At 43.5% G+C, this 23441-nt stretch overlaps 1 protein-coding gene across 1 annotated transcript in view; it reads left to right on the forward strand.

Moving 5' to 3' along the window:
* The window catches only part of LOC118363200 (phospholipid-transporting ATPase IH-like), a 53504-nt gene continuing 30063 nt past the window's right edge, over positions 1-23441 (forward strand). The window contains exon 1 of the mRNA XM_052509288.1: positions 1-467. Within this exon, the coding sequence (XP_052365248.1) occupies positions 429-467 (39 nt within the window). The 5' untranslated portion in view covers positions 1-428. The remainder of the gene's footprint in view (positions 468-23441) is intronic.

Raw genomic sequence — 23441 nt, forward strand, 5'->3', positions numbered from 1 at the left:
TGTTATTTCCCACAGCCGAGAGCCAAGAAGATTACCGGCGCGAGGAAGGTGAGCGAGAGAAGGCAGGAGAGGAAAAAGAAGACGCTACTTCTGACTAGTAGAAGTAGGGGACTTTGCGTCTGAAACATTAGGGAAAAAAATACCGCACTGGCTGCTGAATCATAGACTAACATGTCAGCATATGAATGAAACCAGAACTATGAAAGCGCGTGGACATTTGAGCTTTACCTTTCATAGAGAGACAAATAGGTGACTGATCGTATAGGATTACAATAGTCGCACCCAGACTATTATAGTTCTTAAGCAGAAAAAGGGGACCGTCCGAAAGTCATGGAGTATAGAGTAGAAATAAAAAATTAGCTAGCGTCAAAAGATTAAAGAAGACGGCCAAAAAGAAATTGCTTGGAGCAGCTGGAACCTGTTAAAGAATGGATTTCAGCTCTATTCGCAAGTTCATCACCAGATGGGTAAGTAGCCTATTGCACTAAATTACTTTCTTGGGATCCATTTGGTTGTGCCAAAACAAAAGTATATGGGGTCTAGGCTACCAACTTGTTGGTCAGGTGGTTGCGGCTTTACAGTCTATTCTCAATGAAACATTGTTGCGTTTCTATGAACAATTATGCATTTCCATTTCCTATGTTGCCCTATACACTCGTACCCATATACCGGTTGAAATGGCAGATTTCCGCACTAATAAGCTCCTAAATTGGAACGTAGTGGCAGTACAGGAACACTCTATACATGACGTCAGAGCTCTGGCTATGCACTTCACAGCGCTGTGTGGGTTTTGACTGACAGCCTTTCTGAATTTGAGGACCACGCACGACAAAATATTGCCCCTATCCCACCCACTAATTGGGCAACATTTGCAAATGTTTTGTTGTCTGAATAAATTAAGATGACTTAATAATGTATTTTGAAATATGAGACATTGAGGATTATAGTAAATACCGCGTTGATGTCATACAGGCAAGCCAATCAGTGAGTCCAAATGTGAACTTCACATTTCGAAATGATAAAACTCATGTCATATACAGTGTCAACGTTTATGACCAGTATGTTTTATGTACAGTTACAATATGACATGTCGTCATACTCTTTGTTGTTCTGAACAGAATGAGACTTTGTTTATTGTGAAGAAAATGTGTCTTGGCACACGCACCCGAATGCACCAATGACTCCTTTCTATGTACACCAAAAGTACGATTTGTTTCTCTGAATTGCCTCGTAAAAGCTGTTAGATCGTATTTTATAACTTAGCTAGTCATGTTGGCAATAGAACAAGCTTTCAAATCATGCCCACCTGACCTAGATTGCGATTTATAACGGACCGTTTTTGGGTTGTGTAAACAACCGTAATTGTGTGATGGCGGCGATTCAGGTGTGTTCCAAATGAAATAATTACGAGTGTGCTTGCTCTAGTTCCTCAACGTCACAGCTAGGAGAGCAAAAAATTACCTTATGGTTGAAGACTCTTCTTTAAGTCATTAAAAGTGCATTGAAATTGCTTAGGAACTGTTCACACTGGAGAGGTGTGGTTACTTGGAGACACCAGTTAGTCCTCTCACTCAAACGTTGTTTATGTTGCACCTACCCCACATTTTCCAGGAATAGTCTTATCAGGTTACTGAATGTGTCCAGAGTATTTTCAGATTTCGTTATCAACAAATGTGGCGTAAATGCACATAACATCCAGTGTAATGTTGATGTTGTTTTGTTGTCAGGTGAGCTGTTGTGTACTCATCTTTCGTCTCATCATTTTCTTCAAACTGTTCCCTTTCAGTTGCTACAATGGTTATGCATTTTAATATCTCTTCTGTAAGAAAATTTTCAATTTAGCCCTATCCATATCGGCCAATTCCTTAGAGTGTAAACGGTTAAATAGGCTACATCATAACAATTCAAATAAATTAAGCAAGGAGTTTGTAATGGGTCGGTTTAAACTATTTGAATTGCACAATGTCACTATCGTCTTGACTCTGTAAGGTGAAGTATGGATTCCCTCTTAGAATACGGAAAGAGCAAACCATCATAGTTGCATTTAAACCACAATTGAAGTCTATAGGGTTCTACAAGTGTTCCTCGAGCTTAACAGAGTAGTCACTTGTAGCCTATTAGATTTGTGTATGTAATTTACAGCCTAGTTGCTGACAAAATCATTTATTGATATATGGTTGTCTTCTGTCATCACCAGGAACCTGTGCTGACTGCTGATACAGCATCAATGTCACCTCATGTCTTTTTCATGAAATAGATTATGATATAAGCGCACATTGGTCGGCAGATGGGCTAAAGTCAAACTGATGTGCGCAATGACAGACGTAATTGACAGCACACGCCAAACCATCAATTCAGTACGTTTTAATTTAGGAAGAATAATGATTGAAAACTGAATCATTGACCGAAATGTAAACATAACAATAATGGAATTGAACTCATGAGGTAGAGACCAAATCAAATCAAATTACATTTATTTATATAGCCCTTCGTACATCATCTGATATCTCAAAGTGCTGTACAGAAACCCAGCCTAAAACCCCAAACAGCAAGCAATGCAGGTGTAGAAGCACGGTGGCTAGGAAAAACTCCCTAGAAAGGCCAAAACCTAGGAAGAAACCTAGAGAGGAACCAGGCTATGTGGGTTGGCCAGTCCTCTTCTGGCTGTGCCGGGTGGAGATTATAACAGAACATGGCCAAGATGTTCAAATGTTCATAAATGACCAGCATGGTCGAATAATAATAAGGCAGAACAGTTGAAACTGGAGCAGCAGCACAGTCAAGTGGACTGGGGACAGCAAGGAGTCATCATGTCAGGTCGTCCTGGGGCACGGTCCTAGGGCTCAGGTCCTCCGAGAGAGAGAAAGAAAGAATTAGAGAGAGCATATGTGGGGTGGCCAGTCCTCTTCTGGCTGTGCCGGGTGGAGATTATAACAGAACATGGCCAAGATGTTCAAATGTTCATAAATGACCAGCATGGTCAAATAATAATAAGGCAGAACAGTTGAAACTGGAGACCCCTGGTAAAGTTTTGTAAAACAATAACATCCCAACAGTGCAAATACACACTTCTACCAATTTATTTATGTTCTGTGTTGCATGTTAAAAGATTAAGCAAAAATATTTCAGATATCCATAAACCACCTGTTCATAAGTTTACATCAGAGGAGGCTGGTGGGAGGAGCTATAGGAGGACGGGCTCATTGTAATGAATGGAATAAATGGAACGGATTCAAACATGGTTTGGATGTGTTTTGATACCGTTCTATTCCAGCTAATACAATGAACCCATCCTCCTATAGCTCCTCCCACCAGCCTCCACTGGTTTACCTAAAGCAAAAAAACACTCCTTCTGTCTTTATGACCAGGCAGGAATACATCCCATTACCACACATTAGACCAATATGTCTAGCATAGTTTTGTGGAGATTTCGTAATCCAGTGGTTTTAGGGCTGATGTGTGCTGCTGGGAGAATCAAAAGCTTACATCGGAGCCTATGGGCTGAGGGTTATCCAGTTCAGTACAGTAATACGTATTTGGCGCTAATCCAGAGGGCTGCTCCCATGAGGCCACGGGGTCCGAGGCATTTGAAGAAGCTTATGGACATATTACTGACTGTAGCCATTAACTGAATGAATGAGACATAGCGTGGTGCTCTCAGGTATTAAAGGGTAGCTGCCCAGTGCACACACCTGGCTCTCTGGGCTTAATATGCATACTGCTTATAGATCTGAATTGTGGCAGAGAGAAACTTCAGTTTATTCCATTTTGTGCTTCAGTGATTATTTGTGATGAATGGATCACCTCAATAACATGGCATCTTTGGCTCAACAACAAAACTACACAGAACATCAATGTACTAGTCGGTGTATACATGCGAGTCGTCCAGCGCGTCACCTCTGAAGGCCATGACTGTAGCCGCGTGTTGAGACGTGTGTTTATCAGCAAACAGACGGGCTGACAGACAGACAGACTCTGATTCACACAGCCTCGCTCTGTTGAGAGGTGATGGGCGTGAATTAAAGAATAGCAAATAGTGATGTTGTCTTGGTGATTGGCTATAAACCTATATCCATAGGACTTCACTACATACATGACTATTGAATAACATACTGTAACTTTTGATAGGCATCAATGGTATCTATTAGAGAGCAGTCCTGTGACAGTGAGTAGAGGGAGGCAAGCCCTTGGATGCAGTACGCACTGGGTTAGTTAGTCACGAGGGGACTGTGGAGAGAGCGGACTGTGGAGAGAGCGAGAGTGTAATGTGTAACGAAAAGCTCGGGCCCCTCTGAACTTTGATCTAATGCGTAGTAATGCTGTCTGGCGTTAGGAGAAAAGAGGAGGAGAAAAAGAGGAGAGGAGAAGATTTTTACACACTCACACACACACACAGTTATGCAAGTGTACCTTTTTTAGGTTGACAATTTCAAATTGTCATTCCCGCAAAAGTGTTCAAAGGCAGCACTGTAATCTTTGTAGCTGTCAGTTTGCACAAGGTGCCCGCTGTTCCACTCCTGGTTGTCTTTTTATGCATTTTTCCACCATCTCCTACTTGTCAACATGTCATGATTCTGTCATCAGTCTCAGCCAATGACATCTGTTCGCTATTCAATTATTTGGTTCCCGCAGCAGCTACTCTTCCCTATTCCTGAGGGTTCACTCAAAACACAAGTACAAAATCATACACAGAAACATAGAAACAACAACAGCATAGAGACAGTAATGCATTATTCATTAACACGAAGGTGAGCGATGAAACATGTATGAAGCAGATCGGGCGACCGACCGACAGACACAAGCACATAGGAACAGTAACACACTGGTCAATACTAGAAAGGTGGGACAGAGCCTGAAACTCCCGGGCCGTGGCTGTTTGGCTGCTGACTAATCTGCTCGTCTGGACAGGAAGTCTCTCTTCTGCTGACTTCCTGTCTCCTGGGGATTAGGTGAGGAGTGGGGGAGCTCTCTCTCTCTCTCTCTCTCTCTCTCTCTCTCTCTCTCTCTCTCTCGCTGTCCACATAGATAGATAATCTCATTTATACTCGCCAGGGGGAGGGACCTTAATGAAACACTAGAACCATGTCATGATATAATGGGATCATGTTGTTGAGAGGTGATTATGAGGTGAATATACAGACATGTAAATGATCATATCTGACTGCACAATGGATCTCTGCAACTGGGACAAGAAGATTGAATTAACTTGCTTTGAAAGGGAAACTCATGAGCATGTAATGTTACCATTATGTAATGTAGCCTATACTCTGTTACATTAGCTGTACTGTATAGCACGTTCTTAGTGTTTCATTATTCCTGATAGTCAGTACTACAGTACTACAGCATCTGTGTCCACCAGTGGGATATTTACACAGGGTCTACTGCTTATGTATGGTGTTGTGACTGTTGTGCTGTGTTTCTAGGGACAGAACGGGACAGGAGGGACGTTTTGGGATTAGTAGGATCTGAGCTAAACGGATAACGGGCCATGACACCACTTGTCGTTAGTGTTTAGACTTAGGATCCGGTCAGGGGTTTCTAAAGTTCACACAAACATTTTTATCTGATCAAAAAATATTTGTTTTTGTTGTTGTGCAAATTACATAAATTCAAAAGCTGTACTGTACATTACAATATGACGTAATATGCGTGGTCTCTTTAAAACCATTTTTCTGAGATAAAGAAAAAAAAGCTCATTTCCTTGAAGTAGGCTTGCTGCGTGACAACTCTCAATGGACATGAGTACGTATTTCCCCTGAAGACCTCACTCATAGAGCTTCGACTCAAGCTTCCCGTATTGATCTAGCTGTAGCCAGGTTAAATAGCGGGTATTATGACTGTGTGAGCTGTGTAATCACAGTGTTATCACACCTCGCTGCACCCACCCTCTGTGTCTCTCGGTCCAGGGTCTTTCAGCCAGGTGGTAATAACATATGACTTAACACCCTCATACTGTACGTGTGTCTCTGTGCGGACAGACGGGGCTACTTCTTGAACCGGGATCCACAGAGCTCCTCCTTATTCCATTTTGTCTTGTTGCTCTCCTTTAAGTATCCGGTTTATTCCTTTCCATCCAATAACAATGACATTCTACTTTCCATTCATTTGGTTCCAACATGGTGCCCATCATAATTCTAGAATCTCAAAGCAAGTTGACCACCAAACTCTGTATATCTTTGGCCCTGCCTATAACTATTGAGCTGCTACAGCTCCAGTATTACCAACCGTACTGCTGAGTATCAACCTACACAGGGAGGGCCCTGTGGACCAAGAGGCTGATGATGGATTGCAGTGATTTAATGAAGCAGAAAAGGCCACATCAGGAGAGATTGAGCCAGTGAGTGGTTGAACTTGGTAATGTTCCACGTGTTGGTTGCGGGCCCTTGGATAGGAACACTAAATCAAATCCAATCAAATGTATTTATATAGCCCTTTGTACATCAGCTGATATCTCAAAGTGCTGTACAAAAACCCAGCCTAAAACCCCAAACAGCAAGCAATGCAGGTGTTGAAGCACGTTGGCTAGGAAAAACTCCCTAGAAAGGCCAAAACCTAGAGAGGAACCAGGCTATGAGGGGTGGCCAGTCCTCTTCTGGCTGTGCCGGGTGGAGATTATAACAGAACATGGCCAAGATGTTCAAATGTTCATAAATGACCAGCATGGTCAAATAATAGGTCTGGGACTGGTGGCACGTCCGGGGAACAGGCCAGGATTCCATAGCCGCAGGCAGAACAGTTGAAACTGGAGCAGCAGCACGACCAGGTGCTGATAAAGAGTGCTGATAAAGGGGGGCATAACCCTTAATGCCGCTCCCCTCAGAGAATCAGATCTCACTACACAGCACACACTCATTCTTTAGAGATCACACAGAGACAGGAACATTGCTCAGGTGCATCTCAAAAGGTTGAAATGGCTTTGGGCTCAATTCAATCCAATCTCAATGACAGTACTCCCTTTCTTTTAGCAGTGTTTTGTTATTAGGTCACTGGTCCCAGAGCCCAGAGGGAGCTGCTCAAAACCTGTTCCATGTGATCCAACTGAAACGGTTCTAATCTACAGTGATGTCAGGATGAAAGTAGCCCAGCACGACACATTCATAAAACTGAATGTAGATAGAAATGTGATAGAACACTGTATGATAGAACATTGTCCATTCTACACAATACATTTCTATGTGGAGGGATCGTTCAGGACATTCTGTCCTAGAGAACAGAGCCCCTCTACCTATCCACAGCAGTGTCAGAGGAGAATGAGCCAGCCTAGCACAGCAGACAGTGGTGATGTAATAGCAATGGATGGTGGATGAGCGTTTGTCAGTTTGATAGGACCTTAGTGAAGTGAAGCGTGAAAGTCCTCACTGTTCAAATAGGAGAGATTCTCAACTTCTAGACTTGATGAACTGCACGCTCAGCCTGGAAATACATTATGAAAGAGAGAGAGAGAAAGAGCTTGACATTCCCTTTGATCTATTATGACTGATATTAATCAAATGGACGTCCCTCCTCACGGTCCCCTGCTGGGATGGAAATGAGGAGCTAATGGTTAAATAATTGTCAGAATTCTTGAAGAATGTGCCATGACAACTTGGAGACACACTGTCTGTCCTTGGAATAAATTGTGTGAATGAGTGTAAGATGGGGAGAGGGGGTTGTCTTGAGCCTCCTTGAAACAGACTGTCACTGAGTAAAAGAGGAAGAGATGGAGAGAGGAGATGAAAGGGAGGGGGGAGTGGCTGAGGGCACAGGTGGCAGCTTTATTTCACGGCTGATAGGGAGCTAATGAAACACACTGAGGCGTAGTACTATTTTATGCACTGTGTCAACACCATAGGTGAGAGCCGTGGTGCAGCTTACCATAATATAGATCCTCCTCCTGTTCCCACAGTGACGACCAAGGACATCAGGGTTCATGCACCCAGCTCTCTGGCCCGTGTCCGGACGAGCGGAGCGGAAAACTAGTGTGTGATCCCCTTTTAAAAAACCCTTTTCAGGGTTATAATGGAGCACAAAGACTAGTTCGATTAGAAGTCAATGGTTGGTTCTCCAGACATCACGCTGCTGATGTGTTTAGGCTGTGACCTCTGACCTTTCAACATTGGTTGTCGTCATAGAAAACATTTTAAACACTCATGATTGACTGTCTATGGCTTGTCTGTCATACATAATGTACAAGAAAGGTCGTCTGAAAACTAGAACAAAGACATGGCAGTCTGAATTTGAACTTTGGTCTTCATCACGTAAGGATGTGTTCTCTGCAGCAGAAAACTGATAGTGTCAAAGTGTCATTCTGTTTTGACATGAAAAACACACACCATCTCCTGTTAATCAAAGATAATTATATTTTCCTGAATTGTACCATGTTCTAACAAGATCCTGCTACAACTCTGTTGTCTCTGATCATCAGAGGAAGACCTCGGTCTCACAGAGGAAGACCTCGGTCTCACAGAGGAAGACCTCGGTCTCACAGACCTCGGTCTCACAGAGGAAGACCTCGGTCTCACAGAGGAAGACCTCAGTGTAGACAGAGGGATTTTGTTTCCCTGGAGTACTGGGTCATTGGATCATCATGTGACCGCCTATCAGCCAGGAGGCCAGGGGTGAGACTGCAGCATTACACACTCACAGGAAAAGGGGAAAGGTTTCGTCGACTGAAACCGGTAACGAGAGAGAGAAGGGTTGGGGAATGAGAGAGAGGCTTTATAATAATGTGGTGATGGAAGTCAAATTGAATTGTCTGGGTAATAAAAACAATCTTCATGCTCTGAACTGTGGTTGAGTGGATTGTGAGGACATGGAAAGTGCTGGAATGGGGGCTTTCTGAGGTCATTGTGTCACCACTGACTAAAGTAGATTTAAATATACACTGAGTGTACAACACATTAGGAACTCCTCCCCCCTTGTCGCAGAACAGCCTTAATTCATCGGGGCATTGACGCCTAAAAGGTGTCAAAAGCTTTCCTAGGGGATTGTATCAAGTTGGCTGTATGTCCTTTGGGTGGTCGACCTTTCTTGATACACACAGGAAACTTGCGCCTGACACCTACTACTATACCCCGTTCAAAGGCAGTTCAATATCTTGTCTTGCCCATTCACCCTCTGAATGGCACGTGTACACAATCCATGTCTCAATGCTTAAAAATCCCTCTTTAACCTGTCTCCTCACCTTGATCTACACTGATTGGGGGGGATGTAACAAGTAAATGAATAAGGGATCATAGCTTTCATGCAGAGCTGCTGTGAAGGAAGTTGTCAAAGAAGTGAGTTTGTGTTTATACAGGAACTCCTGACCCCACCTACCTTCAACCAATCATTATAGCTATACGAAACCTCACCTTGTGCAATTGGGTCCTGAACTTCCTGATGGGCCACCCCCAGGTGGTGAAGGTAGGAAACAACATCTCCACTTCGCTGATCCTCAACACTGGGGCCCCACAAGGGTGCGTGCTCAGCCCTCTCCTGTACTCTCTGTTCACCCATGACTGCGTGGCCATGGGTGATGTCGATTATGGCAGCCCCCCGCACCTCTCTGATTCAGAGGGGTTGGGTTAAATGCAGAAGACACATTTCAGGTGAATGCATTCAGTTGTACAACTGACTAGGTATCCCCTTTTCCCAAACTACCTGCCCTCCAGGACACTTACAGCACTCGATGTCAAAGGATCATCAAGGACAACAACCACCCGAGCCACTGCCTGTTCACACTGCTACAATCCAGAAGGCGAGGTCAGTACAGGTGCATCAAAGCTGCAACCGAGAGACTGAAAAACAGCTTCTATCTCAAGGCCATCAGACTGTTAAACAACCATCACTAACACAGAGAGGCTGCTACCTACATACAGACTTGAAATCATTGGCCACTTTAGTAAATGGATCACTAGTCACTTCAATAATGCAACTTTCATAATGTTTACATATCTTGCATTACTCATCTCATATGTATATACTGTATTCTATACCATCTTGCCTATGTCGCGCTGTCATTGCTCATCCATATATTTATATTCTTATTCCATTTTTTTACTTAGATTTGTGTGTATTAGATAGTTGTTGGGGAATTGTTAGATATTGCTGCACCGTCGGAAGTAAAAGCGCAAGTATTTTGTCAGACTCGCAATAACATCTGCTAATCATGTGTATGTGACCAATAACATCTGCTAATCATGTGTATGTGACCAATAACATCTGCTAATCATGTGTATGTGACCAATAACATCTGCTAATCATGTGTATGTGACCAATAACATCTGCTAATCATGTGTATGTCACCAATAACATCTGCTAATCATGTGTATGTGACCAATAACATCTGCTAATCATGTGTATGTCACCAATAACATCTGCTAACAATGTGTATGTGACCAATAACATCTGCTAACCGTGTGTATGTGACCAATAACATCTGCTAACCATGTGTATGTGACCAATAACATCTGCTAACCGTGTGTATGTGACCAATAACATCTGCTAACCGTGTGTATGTGACCAATAACATCTGCTAATCATGTGTATGTGACCAATAACATCTGCTAATCATGTGTATGTGACCAATAACATCTGCTAATCATGTGTATGTCACCAATAACATCTGCTAATCATGTGTATGTGACCAATAACATCTGCTAATCATGTGTATGTCACCAATAACATCTGCTAATCATGTGTATGTCACCAATAACATCTGCTAACCATGCGTATGTGACCAATAACATCTGCTAACAATGTGTATGTGACCAATAACATCTGCTAACCGTGTGTATGTGACCAATAACATCTGCTAACCATGTGTATGTGACCAATAACATCTGCTAACCATGTGTATGTGACCAATACAATTTCATTTGATTCACCTGGTCAGTCTGTCATGGAAAGAGCAGGTGACCTTAATGTTTTGTACATTCAGTGTATGTATGTGTGTGTATATCTGTGTCATATCCTGTGATCAAATATCACAGATGATCGTATTCGTTGTCCACACATTGTGAGTGGGCTGAGGCACCGTAATGATACAAGTATTACAATTTGCTTCATTGCCTAATCTGATCTCACAAAGACATTCTTTTTCAACTTTTTCTTTGCGAGCTCCGTGAACTTCAGAACAGATTTCCATTGTTTCAGTATCACTTCCCTACCAGGTCCTTTTGTCTCTGCGTGCTTAGAAATCCCTCAGTCTAGGTCTGTAATCTGCTAAATGATCTATTTAAAGATAGCTGGCTCTTGCTGGCAGCCTTTTGTCTATCAAACGCCTGGTGAGGTGAGTGGATACAATGTGCCCACAGATCGATTTGAAGCGTTTAGGAGAGAAGAGCGAGGCTGCTATCAGGCTGCTGTCAGTGATCTGACGGAGAGGTATTGGGTTGTTGAGTGAGTGTGAGAGAGATTTCTGCTAGTCAAAACAATTTGGCTTCAAGTCAGAAAAAAATAACCTCAACTCTCTCCGTTCAACTTTCACTGGTATCGATTTTCAATGTTTTCATTCAAACGAACGAAATAAAGGGTTGAAGGAGTCAGAGCTGTGACTGTGGTCTGTGATGTCCCCTGGCTGGCTCCTAGCTCTATGACAGGGAGGTTCCTGACAGGTCTATGCTATTTTTGGTCCTGGCTTTAGCTGGTGAATGCTTTATAGGTAGTAGGAGATTGACTGGTGCTGCCAAGGTGAGAGTGTAGTGAAGTGATGCCACAGGGCCAACACACACACGCCTGGCTCTAGTCTGGAGGATCAGATAGCACCACAGACAGACAGCCTTAAAGCCTCTGTATGGTCAGTCTGACATCTGCAGTGGCTGTACAGCATTTACTGAGATACGGCCTCTGCAGAAGTCAGGGCATGTATACTTCTTACTCTTCTCAGAGCTTTTGTGAAGGAAGTTGTCAAAGAAGTGTTTGTGTTTATACAGGAAGTCCCAATCATGTCAATGCAGAGCTTTACGAGCCCTCCTCATTGGTACAGTATGTGGGCAGTGCACGGCGATGTAACCTTTTACACTGAGACCAGAGAGACACTTTTACTGTGACGCTCCCACTTACACCCCCGCTAGGTTTTTGAACACAGACTTAGAATTGACAGGTCTTTTGGCATTTCTGTTTTGGAGTCTGTTCTATTGTCATTTGATACATAGCTTAGCTACTTTTATTTAATCAGGGGAGTCCAGTTGAGACCAGTGTTCATTTTCAATGGTGGCCTGAGACCACAAAGCAAAAGATTTTAAAGAAATATAACAAGATCCAATGACAAGTACATTACATTAGAACACAAGCAACATCACAGCCTTTATTAAGAACTTACCAAATCAGTCAGTCAAAACTATTGCACACCTCTGTGAACTCATTCATCATCATCGGTTCCAAACTGCCCTAGTGGCACCAGGGAATCTAAATGTAATACATTTTGTGGAGCGCGAGAACTAAAAGCGGATTTACCTAATTCCATGGAGACCCGAGGAATCTGAAGAGTTAACCAACCCTGTGAATGGGTTTGGTATCTCATTCATTTATATGTTGGAAGCTTGTGTAGTTTATAAAGTTTGAATTGATGGGAGTGGAGGTATAATCAAACCTGGCTGAGCACAGAGCTCTGAGGTGTTCCTCACAGTGCCTGTGTTCAGTAGAGCTGAGCAGATTAGGTTAATATATTTACCCCTGCTGAAGGGTCAGCTGGTCTGATCCCACCACACAGTCAGTCCCCCATCACATGACTACGGCCTGTGTGATCATGTGACTGTTTAGCCCAGAACAGAACTGCCTCTATGGTGTAACATGCACACTAGTGTGACCATGTAGATGATCAGTCATGGGGAGCTTTGTTTGGAATCCGTTGAACACAGATATGAATCCTAAGGCTAAAATCTTTTGTCGACAACATCTTGAGTTTTTATGTGCACTAGGTTTGAGTGTTGTCGGGTTGAGTTGGGTGTTTCCCTGTCTCTGGAATGCAGTGTGTGTGTGTGTGTGTGTGTGTGTGTGTGTGTGTGTGTGTGTGTGTGTGTGTGTGTGTGTGTGGTAGCTTTAGACAAAGGGGTTTGTTTGAGGAAGTCACACAGAGACCATGTGAGTGGATGACTGGCTGCTGTGGCCGTCCTGGGAAGAGAGAGGAGAGGACCAAACCTGGCACCACTCTACAGAGGAACAGACTAGCTGCCATCACACAGCCATTTCTGGGAGTCATACTGCTTATGAAACCACATGAACACACTGATAACCTGCACCTTTGTTACTCTGCACCTTTTCCACTTGACGTTAGTAATGCATTGTGATGGAAATGTTCTGTGTGTATTCAATCGTATGTTTAGAATAATGCTGCTGTCTAATAACCTGTCATGGTTGGGTTCATGCGAGTGACAGATTGACTAAGCAATTTGGCAGTATGCCCAGAACATTGCTCTGGGAACCAAAAGGAGTATCTCAGTTTCAAGGTAAGAAGCCTGGTGTCAGTCTCATGCAGGAACCAACCTTGCTTATATGACTTGTTTGTGTAGCAGTATTAATGAAAAATGGTACCCCCTTTTTCTCCCCGATTTCTTGATATCCAATTGGTAATTAGTCTTGTCCCAACGCTGCAACTCCCGTACGGACTCGGGAGAGGCGAAGGTCGAGAGCCGTGGCCCAGCCAAGCACGGCCCAGCCAAGCCGCACTGCTTCTTGACACAATGCCCGCTTAACCCGGAAGCCAGCCGCACCAATGTGTCAGAGGAAACACCGTAAACCTGGCGACCGTGTCAGCGTGCATTGCACCCGGCCCACCACAGGAGTCGCTAGAGCGAAATGGGACAAGTACATCCCGGCTGGCCAAAACCTCCCCGGATGACGCTTGACCAACTGTGCACCACCCCATGGGTCTCCCGGTCGCAACAGAGCCTGGACTCAAACCAGGACCTCTAGTGCCTTAGACCACTGCGCCACTCGGAACTCCCCTTTAAAGTTTCATCAGGCTTGTATTGAGTTTGTGAACCTCTCCGTCCGTGATAATACAGATTGCTTAATTTACTTGACATTAGTAATGAATCATACTTTGAGGAACAGTATTTTTGTTTCCCGTCCAAGCATTGACAGTGAAACAGCGTCTGTCACAGTGTGCCATGAATCTGTAGGATAATATGATCAGTCCTCTCACCATGTAGCAGACGGCCAGTCGGTATTTCATGGAAATAGACTAATTAGTCTGGTTCCATCCTGCTACAGCCTAATATCCACCACTTCACACCCCCTGGAGCCTGTCTGGTCCTGCCTGGGACAAAACACAGCCTTGGGAACACTCAGCTCTGGGTGGACTGACTTATAGCCCTGGGACTGGGACAAGTCGGCCTCTACAATAACAAAGAGCCTGGGACGCTGGGACTTAGGTGTTGCTGTTTCCTATCACTCTGTGCTAACCCTAACCTCTGAGATGGCTACGATATCATCTTGTGCCATGGTCTGTGTGTGTAGTGTCTCCTGGAACAAAAGGAGGAAGTGAGAAGATGATTTATGAGGAGATGGTGTATCGAAGGCCCAGGAGGTTTGGGCTAGTATAGCTTAGCATAGCCTCTTCCTCTGTCCTACGCACTGTAGCATGGATAAATGAGTTTATTAACAGAGTTATTCAGCAGCTGTCCTGTACTGAGCCTTACAGTAAACTACTGTATGACCCCATGCATTAAAAAATATATATTTCACATTTATTTAACCAGGTAGGCTAGTTGAGAACAAGTTCTCATTTACAACTGCGACCTGGCCAATATAAAGCAAAGTAGTTCGACACATACAACACAGAGTTACACATGGAATAAACAAACATACAGTAGAACAAGTCTATATACAGTGTGTGCAAATGAGGTAGGATAAGGGAGGTAAGGCAATAAATAGGCCATGGTGGCGAAGTAATTACAATATAGCAATTAAACACTGGAATGGTAGATGTGCAGAAGATTAATGTGCAAGTAGAGATACTGGGGTGCAAAGGAGCAAGATAAATAAGTAACAGTATGGGGATGAGGTAGTTGGATGGGATATTTACAGATGTGCTATGTACAGGTGCAGTGAGCTGTGAGCTGCTCTGACAGCTGGTGCTTAAAGTTAGTGAAGGAGATATGTGTCTCCAACTTCAGTGATTTTTTTTCTTCTTCAGTTCATTCCAGTCATGGGCAGCAGAGAACTGAAAGGAAAAGGAAGTATTGGCTTTGGGGGTGATCAGTGAGATATACCTGCTGGAGCGCAGGGGTAGCCAGGTGGAAAGCATGGCCAGCCGTAGGAAAATGTTTATCGAAATTCTCAATTATAGTGGATTTATTGGTGGTGACAGTGTTTCCTAGCCTCAGTGCAGTGGGCAGCTGGGAGGAGGTGCTCTTATTCTCCATGTGACTTTACAATGTCCCAGAACTTTTTTGAGTTTGTGCTACAGGATGCACATTTCTGCTTAAACAAGCTAGCCTTAGCTTTTCTAACTGCCTGTGTATATTGGTTCCTAACTTCCCTGAATAGTTGCATATCACGGGGGCTATTCGATGCTAATGCAGAACGCCACAGATGTTTTTGTGCTGGTCAAGGGCAGTCAGGTCTGGAGAAAACCAGGGGCTATATCTGTTCCTGGTTCTACATTTCTTGAATGGGGCATGTTTATTTAAGATGGTGAGGAAGGCACTTTTAAAGAATAACCAGGCATCCTCTACTGATGGGATGAGGTCAATATCATTCCAGGATATCCGGGCCAGGTCAATTAGAAAGGCCTGCTCGCTGAAGTGTTTTAGGGAGCGTTTGACAGTGATGAGGGGTGGTCGTTTGCTCGCAGACCCATTACGGATGCAGGTAATGAGGCAGTGATCGCTGAGATTTTTGTTGAAAACGGCAGAGGTATATTTGGAGGGCAAGTTGGTTAGGATGATATCTATGAGGGTGCCCGTGTTTACGGCTTTTGGGGTTGTACCTGGTGGGTTCATTGATAATTTGTGTGAGATTGAGGGCGTCAAATTTAGATTGTAGGATGGCTGGGGTGTTAAGCATGTCCCAGTTTAGGTCACCTAGCAGCACTGGAGCTGTCCTGTACTGAGTCTTACAGCAGACTACTGCATGGATGAGGTGTTATTTAATTAACACTAGGCTACACATTCTATGAACCACATGTGTGGAATTCAGTTAGTACCTAGGCCTATGTTTCGTCATGCCCCAAATGTCATTTCACTGCAACATTACAATTCCATATACGTAGCTAAAAGACTTACTGTATGTGCAACTATGATCATGTAAAAATGTAGTGTGACCATTGGTTTTGATTGAATAGGAGAGGAGTGGATATGTACGCTGAGTTACTGTAGCCTCCCTCAGCATAAGGCTGTATAGACAGATCCCTCTACCTCTGTCAGGTGGGCTTTTATAAAGAGCTGCTGCTACTGTGTTCTGCCCCGGTGACCCCGATAGACACAGAAGTAGGTGAATATCTTTCTCTATGAAACTCTGTCACCAGTGAATAACCGGCATGGTAATAATACGGTGCTGATGTAGAGTTTATGTTGTAGCGTTAAGCCACAAAAACGAATAGGGAACATGTGTGGTTTGTATAGCAACGTTTTTTAATGCAACAGTCACCTTCAGTGTGCAGGAGTATTGATGATATGTCAGCAGGGTAGTTATGGCATTCCATAGTTGGGCTGGTTCAGTGTGACATAAAGACTAATGGGAACCTGGAGCAGGTATTACGTAATAGCCACACCCGGGCTTCCTCTCCTCTCCTTGTCTCCTTTCCTTTCCTCTTCAGTGAGATGAAACAACTGGGACAGGCGAGATGTTTCCTCCAAAGACAAGATCTACATTTTATTTAACCTTTATTTAACTAGGCAAGTCAGTTAAGAACATTCTTATTTACAGTGATGGCCTAATTAGAGGCAAAAGGCTTCCTGTGGGGACGGGGGCTGGGATACAAAAAAAGTGTTTATATATACATATATAAGGACAAAACACACGTCACGACGAGAGACAACACTACATAAAGAGAGACCTAAGACAACAACATACCATGTTAGCAACACAACATGGCAGCAGCACAACATGGTAGCATCACAAAACATGGTACAAACATTATTGGGCACAGACAACAGCACAAAGGGCAAGAAGGTAGAGTCAACAATACATCATGTAAATCAACCACAACTGTCAGTAAGAGTGTCCATGATTGAGTCTTTAAATGAAGAGATTGATATAAAACTGTCCAGTTTGAGTGTTTGTTGCAGCTTGTTCCAGTCGCTCGAGTGCACTGGGGATGACAGAAATGATATTACCTTCTATTACCTCTGCACATTGATCATTACCATCCTGCCTCTCTATGTATCAATTACTACAATCCTCCAGTTCAGGCTGGCGCTGGAGAAGGGAATGGTTTCTCTCTCTCTCTCTCTCTCTCTCTCTCTCTCTCTCTCTCTCTCTCTCTCTCTCTAGTTGATGTTATGTTTCTACAGAGGTGAGGTGAGGTCAGGTGAGGTGAGCTCACCACACAGGTGCAGGACTAGAGCTAAACACGTAATCAGCCTGAGATCTCTCAACTGGTGGAGCCAAATCAAACACACTGACAGAGGCACGTATGCTCGGGGACTGTTGCTCCACGCCGTGGAGAGGGTGTTGATTTCAGATTACCACACGGTCGCCTAGAATGAGTCACACCAATCATCGCAGTTCACCCCGTACATGGAACACAATTCTGACACAAACATCTTGGTTGGTTGTTTTGAAAATCAGCCTGGCCTCCAGACAGAGCCTGATGGTTACTATAATAGCAGGAACAGCCATATGAAGGTGCAGGGGGGCTGGGGAGGCCTGATCTCTCAACACGTTGGCACGGTCACACTTTCAAAATGCAACAGTCAGTGAGGGACGACAAAGCCCTGGGGGATCTCACATGGTCAGCCTGGCCGCTCGTCCAGATTGAGTCTTATAGACTGGCCTGCCTGGCTTCCTGCCTGGCTGCCTGCCTCTGCTCTGCTTTGCTCTCAGGGGTTTAAGTGATTATAGTTTGATGTCGTCTACTTTACATGGCCTCTCACACACACACACACACACACACACACACACACACACACACACACACACACACACACACACACACACACACACACACACACACACACACACTGTCGTGTCTTTGGCTATGCCGGATTAAGTGATATGACATGATATTCTATCAAATAATTTCTCCGTAATTAATATTACCTGATTGAGCTAATCATGTAAATGTAATTAACTGGAGAGTCGGGCACCACAAAATAATATTTATAGAGCTGTTATCTTCCGAATAAATTTGAAAGACCTAGTAATATTTTACATCAATAGCAGTCAATATTAATCGTCATCTTAATTCAGTCTCATCTGAAAGTTGTAAATTCTTGGTTATCTGCACGAACCTTGGCTAACAAATTGAATCAACAATACAAAATTGGGTTTAATTATTTATTGACGAAATACCTAACTAATCACACAGAATTACACATATTTAAATCATAACTTGATTACAAATTACGTCAAAAAGGAAAACGTTTCTAGCAGGCGGAACAGATATGACAGCTGGTTATACAAAAGAAAAGGGGCTGGGTTTGAGTGAAAGAGCGGAAAGACTGAGGAAGAAAGGGCGAAGCTGTTCTATCGTAAATACATCTTATGCATTCTAAATTACCGCCCATTTGTAAAAGGAAAATGCAATAAATATTTACTCTGAGCTGCGCTTCAGGAGGTTGGTGGTAGATGGAAGGCCGTGTTGCCCAACCGAGTCCTTTGTCCTTTGAAGAATGTCTCTGCTGGAAAATTGAATACGTTGTAGTAACTTCGTTGTGTGGTAGACGGGATACTCTGTCTGTTCCTTCCTAACCCTCGTTTGCAGCGGCTGTTGCTAACTCAAAGGCTAGGAGGTATCACTTCTGTAGTGTATAAGAGTTCAAAGTTCATAACATTCGCAACCAAAGCTCACGCTGATGTTGGCTTCGTTCTGTAGTTATTATCTGAACCATTCTGACATCGGACCGTCGTCCTCACGTCCTCGGAACAGGAGGTTACATTGTCGTCAAGGGCTTATATAGGAAGGGAGAGGAGGGCGTGTTTGAAAAGTTGTATAGCCCATGTCCCTTCACAGGGGCGGGCCACTGATTGAGCAGAGCCCTATCTTATGAAAACCCAAATCTCACATTTTAGAAGCTAAAATCACATTTCTTCCCATCACAAATAATTTAATATTCAAACATTTAAATTAAACAACAATTTCATGTGAATCAGATAACTCTGATGTGTAGACTTTCCACTGTAGAGTTTATGTCATCTTATCATTGATGAGAATGTGTCAGATGACAACCGAACTGACATCATATTCATTAAGTACCACCGCATATGTTCCATTGGTCAGATTACCAGAATATAGTTCATTTCCTCCTACCTTCTGATGTTCCCAGAATATCTATGTTAACCAAGGGTTTTGCAAATGTAAAATCAGTAGGGTAGAGAGAGGAAAAAGGGGGAACAAACACACACATCTTCACTAGCACACACACCCTGCACATCTGGCCTACCATGCTCCTGGGCTCAGTAAATCCTATTAGCTGTGTTACCAGGACCAGGGGGCTGGCCCCTATGGTCCCACAGAGAGGGGAAGAAGGTATAGACAGAAACACCATGGTAGAACAGGCCTGTTTTGCATTCCCTTTTCACCTTTGCAAATCACTCCAATGGGTAGATGTACAGTATGTGAAAGAGCCACATGGTAAAGAGTAGTGACCGCATATTAGCTTCATGTTGTTTTGCATCATGTTTTTATACACAGTGACCCTGAGGCCGTGGCAGTAAGGCAGTTGATGTATTGTGGATAAGTCTGAGCTTGTTTGGTAGGGCTGTTTATCTCCAGGCAGTACAAGACACTGACAGATGGAGGCCACAGCAGGGGTGTAATCTGTGGGGTGTAATCAACCCACAGACAGAGTACAGTAAGGCCCATCTGCAGAGCTACAGAGTTCAGCTAACTATCCTCCATTTTGACTCGGAACGTTCCATGACAATAACATTCTAAGTGGTCCCTCTACAATTTGATTGTTTTGGAACCACAGAGCTTTTCCAAAGCTTGGACTGAAAAACGGAAAGGTTACGGCTTTCTCAGGGGTTGTCAAGATTCTAGTCATCTTGAGCAGGACTCCCTGGAGATCTGGTGATTTACAGTAAGTTCTAAATGGCTCAGACAGAGAGAAAAGAGAGAGCGGAGACAACAGAGGAACACAGGTACCTTGGAAGCAGTCTGTGGTGAAAATCCTTTTCTCCTTGGCTTCCCTTGCCTGCCAACACATTCCTCTCCTAATCTCTGGAGCAACAGGGAGACCAGAATCGCACACACATACGCACACGGACACACGCACACGGACACACACACACACACACACACACGGGCACACACACACACACACACGGACACACGCACACGGACACACACACACACACACACACACACACACACACAATTACGCATATGTATGCACACACTCATTCATATGTTACGCCCATTCATGCACGCACGCACGCACACACACACACACGGGCACACACACACACACATACGGGCACAGACACACAAATACGCATACGTATGCACACACTCATTCATGCAGTCACGCCCATGCGCACGCACGCACACACACACACGCTGTGTGTTGTGTGTCGGCATATCGTTTGACTTGTTGCCCATGTGACAATGCTATTTACCCAGCTCTTGTCTCTGCCAGTCTTCCTCCCTGATATTTCAAGCCTGCGAGACGGTCAGCTATTGAAGAGCTGGGGACTGGACAGTAGAGATTCTCCTTATCTCTCTACCTCAGAACTGACATTAAATGACCATCTCTATTCGCTGTTCCATTGTTCCTAGCTACCTAGTGTTTCACCCTCTGTGATGGTGACATAAATAGATCACCACTTGTATCTGTTTTTATCAGTTCTCGAGCTAGTGTTTCTGCTATGGCTATATGGCCGGAAGTGTGGGTGTGTTGTACAACACGCTGTTATCTTTCACACGCTTTCACACAACCTTGTGAAGTGGTGGACAGTAACACACTTTAACTGCCTGTTTTGATCCGAAACCCGTCTAACCACAACATAGTGGTGCTGTGCTGTTCATTGCCCAGTGAGTGTTGTTGGATGGGTCCCTGGTCTCTCTGTGTGACTGCAAATGGACCAGCAGGCAGTCATGTCCAAGAGGGAGAGAGGCTGAAATGTAATCTCCCCCCGTTCAACCCAAACACCCCCCTCACTCCCTCCTCTCCCCCTTCATGCTGCTGTCGATAGTCAGCCTGTGTCTTCATTGATGATTCCCATCAAATATTAACACGGCGTCTCCCTTCTTTATTTTGCTCGCTCTCTACTGAGGAGGCATTACAACATCTAAGTGCCTGTGCATTAGAATCCAGGAATTGTCCCAGCAGTGGGGGATGGGTTTGCCCTGCACTTCCTGTTTACAACAATTACAGCACTGTTTCCACCAGTGTAACTGTTACTGTCACTGTCTAGTATAGTAACTAATTCACTAAACACATTCCTACACTTACAGTACCAGTCAAGAGGTTGGACACACCTACTCATTCAAGGGTTTCTCTTTATTTGAGACTATTTTCTATATTGTAGAATAATAGGGAAGACATCAAAAAAGTGTTAAACAAATCAAAATATATTTTAGATTCTTCAAAGTAGTCACCCTTTGCCTTGATGTCAGCTTTGCACACACTTGGCATTCTCTCAACCAGCTTCACCTGGAATGCTTTTCCAGCAGTCTTAAAGGAGTTCCCACATATGCTGAGCACTTGTTGGCTGCTTTTCCTTTACTCTACGGTCCAACTCATCCCAAACCATCTCAATTGGGTTGAGGTCAGGTGATTGTGGAGGCCAGGTCATCTGATGCAGCACTCCATCACTCTCCTTCTTGGTTAAATAGCTCTTATACAGCCTGGAGGTGTTTTGAGTCATTGTCCTGTTGGAAAACAAATTATAGTGGGACTAAGTGCAAACCAGATGTGATGGCGTATCGCTGCAGAATGCTGTGGTAGCCATGCTGGTTAAGTGTGCCTTGAATTATAAATAAATCACCAACAGTGTCACCAGAAAAGCACCCCCCACACCATCACACCTCCTACGCCCTGCTTCATGGTGAGAACCAAACATGCAGAGATCATCCGTTCACCTACTCTGCGTCTCACAAAATCACTGCGGGTTGGAACCAAAAATCTCAAATTTGGACTCATCAGACCAAAGGACAGACTTCCACCGGTCTAATGTTGATTGTGTGTATTTCTTGGCCCAAGCAAGTCTCTTCTTATTATTGATCTTCTTTAATAGTGGTTTCTTTGCAGCAATTCGACCATGAAAGCCTGATTCACGCAGTCTCCTCTGAACAGTTGATGTTGAGATGTGTCTGTTACTTGAACTCTGTGAAGCATATATTTGGGCTGCAATTTCTGAGGCTGGTAACTCTCTAATGAACTTATCCTCTGCAGCAGAGGTAACTCATGGTCTTCCTTTCCTGTGGCGGTCCTCATGAGAGCCAGCTTCATCATAGCGCTTGATGGTTTTTGCGACTGCACTTGAAGAAAGTTCTTGAAATTTTCCATATTGACTGACCTTCATGTCTTAAAGTAATGATGGACTGTCTTTTCTCTTTGCTTATTTGAGCTGTTCTTGCCATAATATGGACTTGGTCTTTTACCAAATAGGGCTATTTTCTGTATACCAACCCTACCTTGTCACAACACAACTGATTGGCTCAAACACATTCAGATGGAAAGAAACTCCACAAATGAACTTTTAACGAGGCACACCTGTTAATTTAAATGCATTCCACGTGACTACCTCATGAAGCTGGTTGAGAGATGCCAAGAGTGTGCAAAGCTGTCATCAAAGCAAAGGGTGGCTACTTGAAAAATCTCAAATGATAAAATATATATATATATATTTTTTTACACATTTTTGGTTACTACATGTAAAATTATTTTGATATTTTTAACACTTTTTTTTGCTTACTACAAGATTCCTTTTGTGTTATTTCATATGTGTTTTGACGTCTTCAGTATTATTCTATAATGTAGAAAATTGTAAAAATCAAGAAAAATCCTTGAATGAATATGTGTCCAAACTTTTGACTGGTACTATATATCCCATAGAACAGTGGTTCACAAATTGGTGGGTTGGGGTAACCTTAACTGAGTTTGACTGATTACTTTTGGAATGAGATTGTGGACTGGAAACGGGTTAGAAATGTGATTCTGGTTGACTTGGAAGGTCACAGGAAACTACTTCAGATAAACCATGTAAAAAACAATCATGTCTCCCCATGTTTTTCCCTTTAACTATAAATACGCTCCCGTCCTGAAACCTGACCCAGCACTAACTATTAAAACCTCTAGAATAGAAGAAGTCTAGTAATATATCCGACTGGATCAGAAGTCGGCCTTAATCGTGGGACTTTGATTTTA

The sequence above is a fragment of the Oncorhynchus keta genome, unplaced genomic scaffold (assembly GCF_023373465.1).
Source record: "Oncorhynchus keta strain PuntledgeMale-10-30-2019 unplaced genomic scaffold, Oket_V2 Un_contig_433_pilon_pilon, whole genome shotgun sequence".
Lineage (NCBI taxonomy): Eukaryota > Metazoa > Chordata > Actinopteri > Salmoniformes > Salmonidae > Oncorhynchus > Oncorhynchus keta.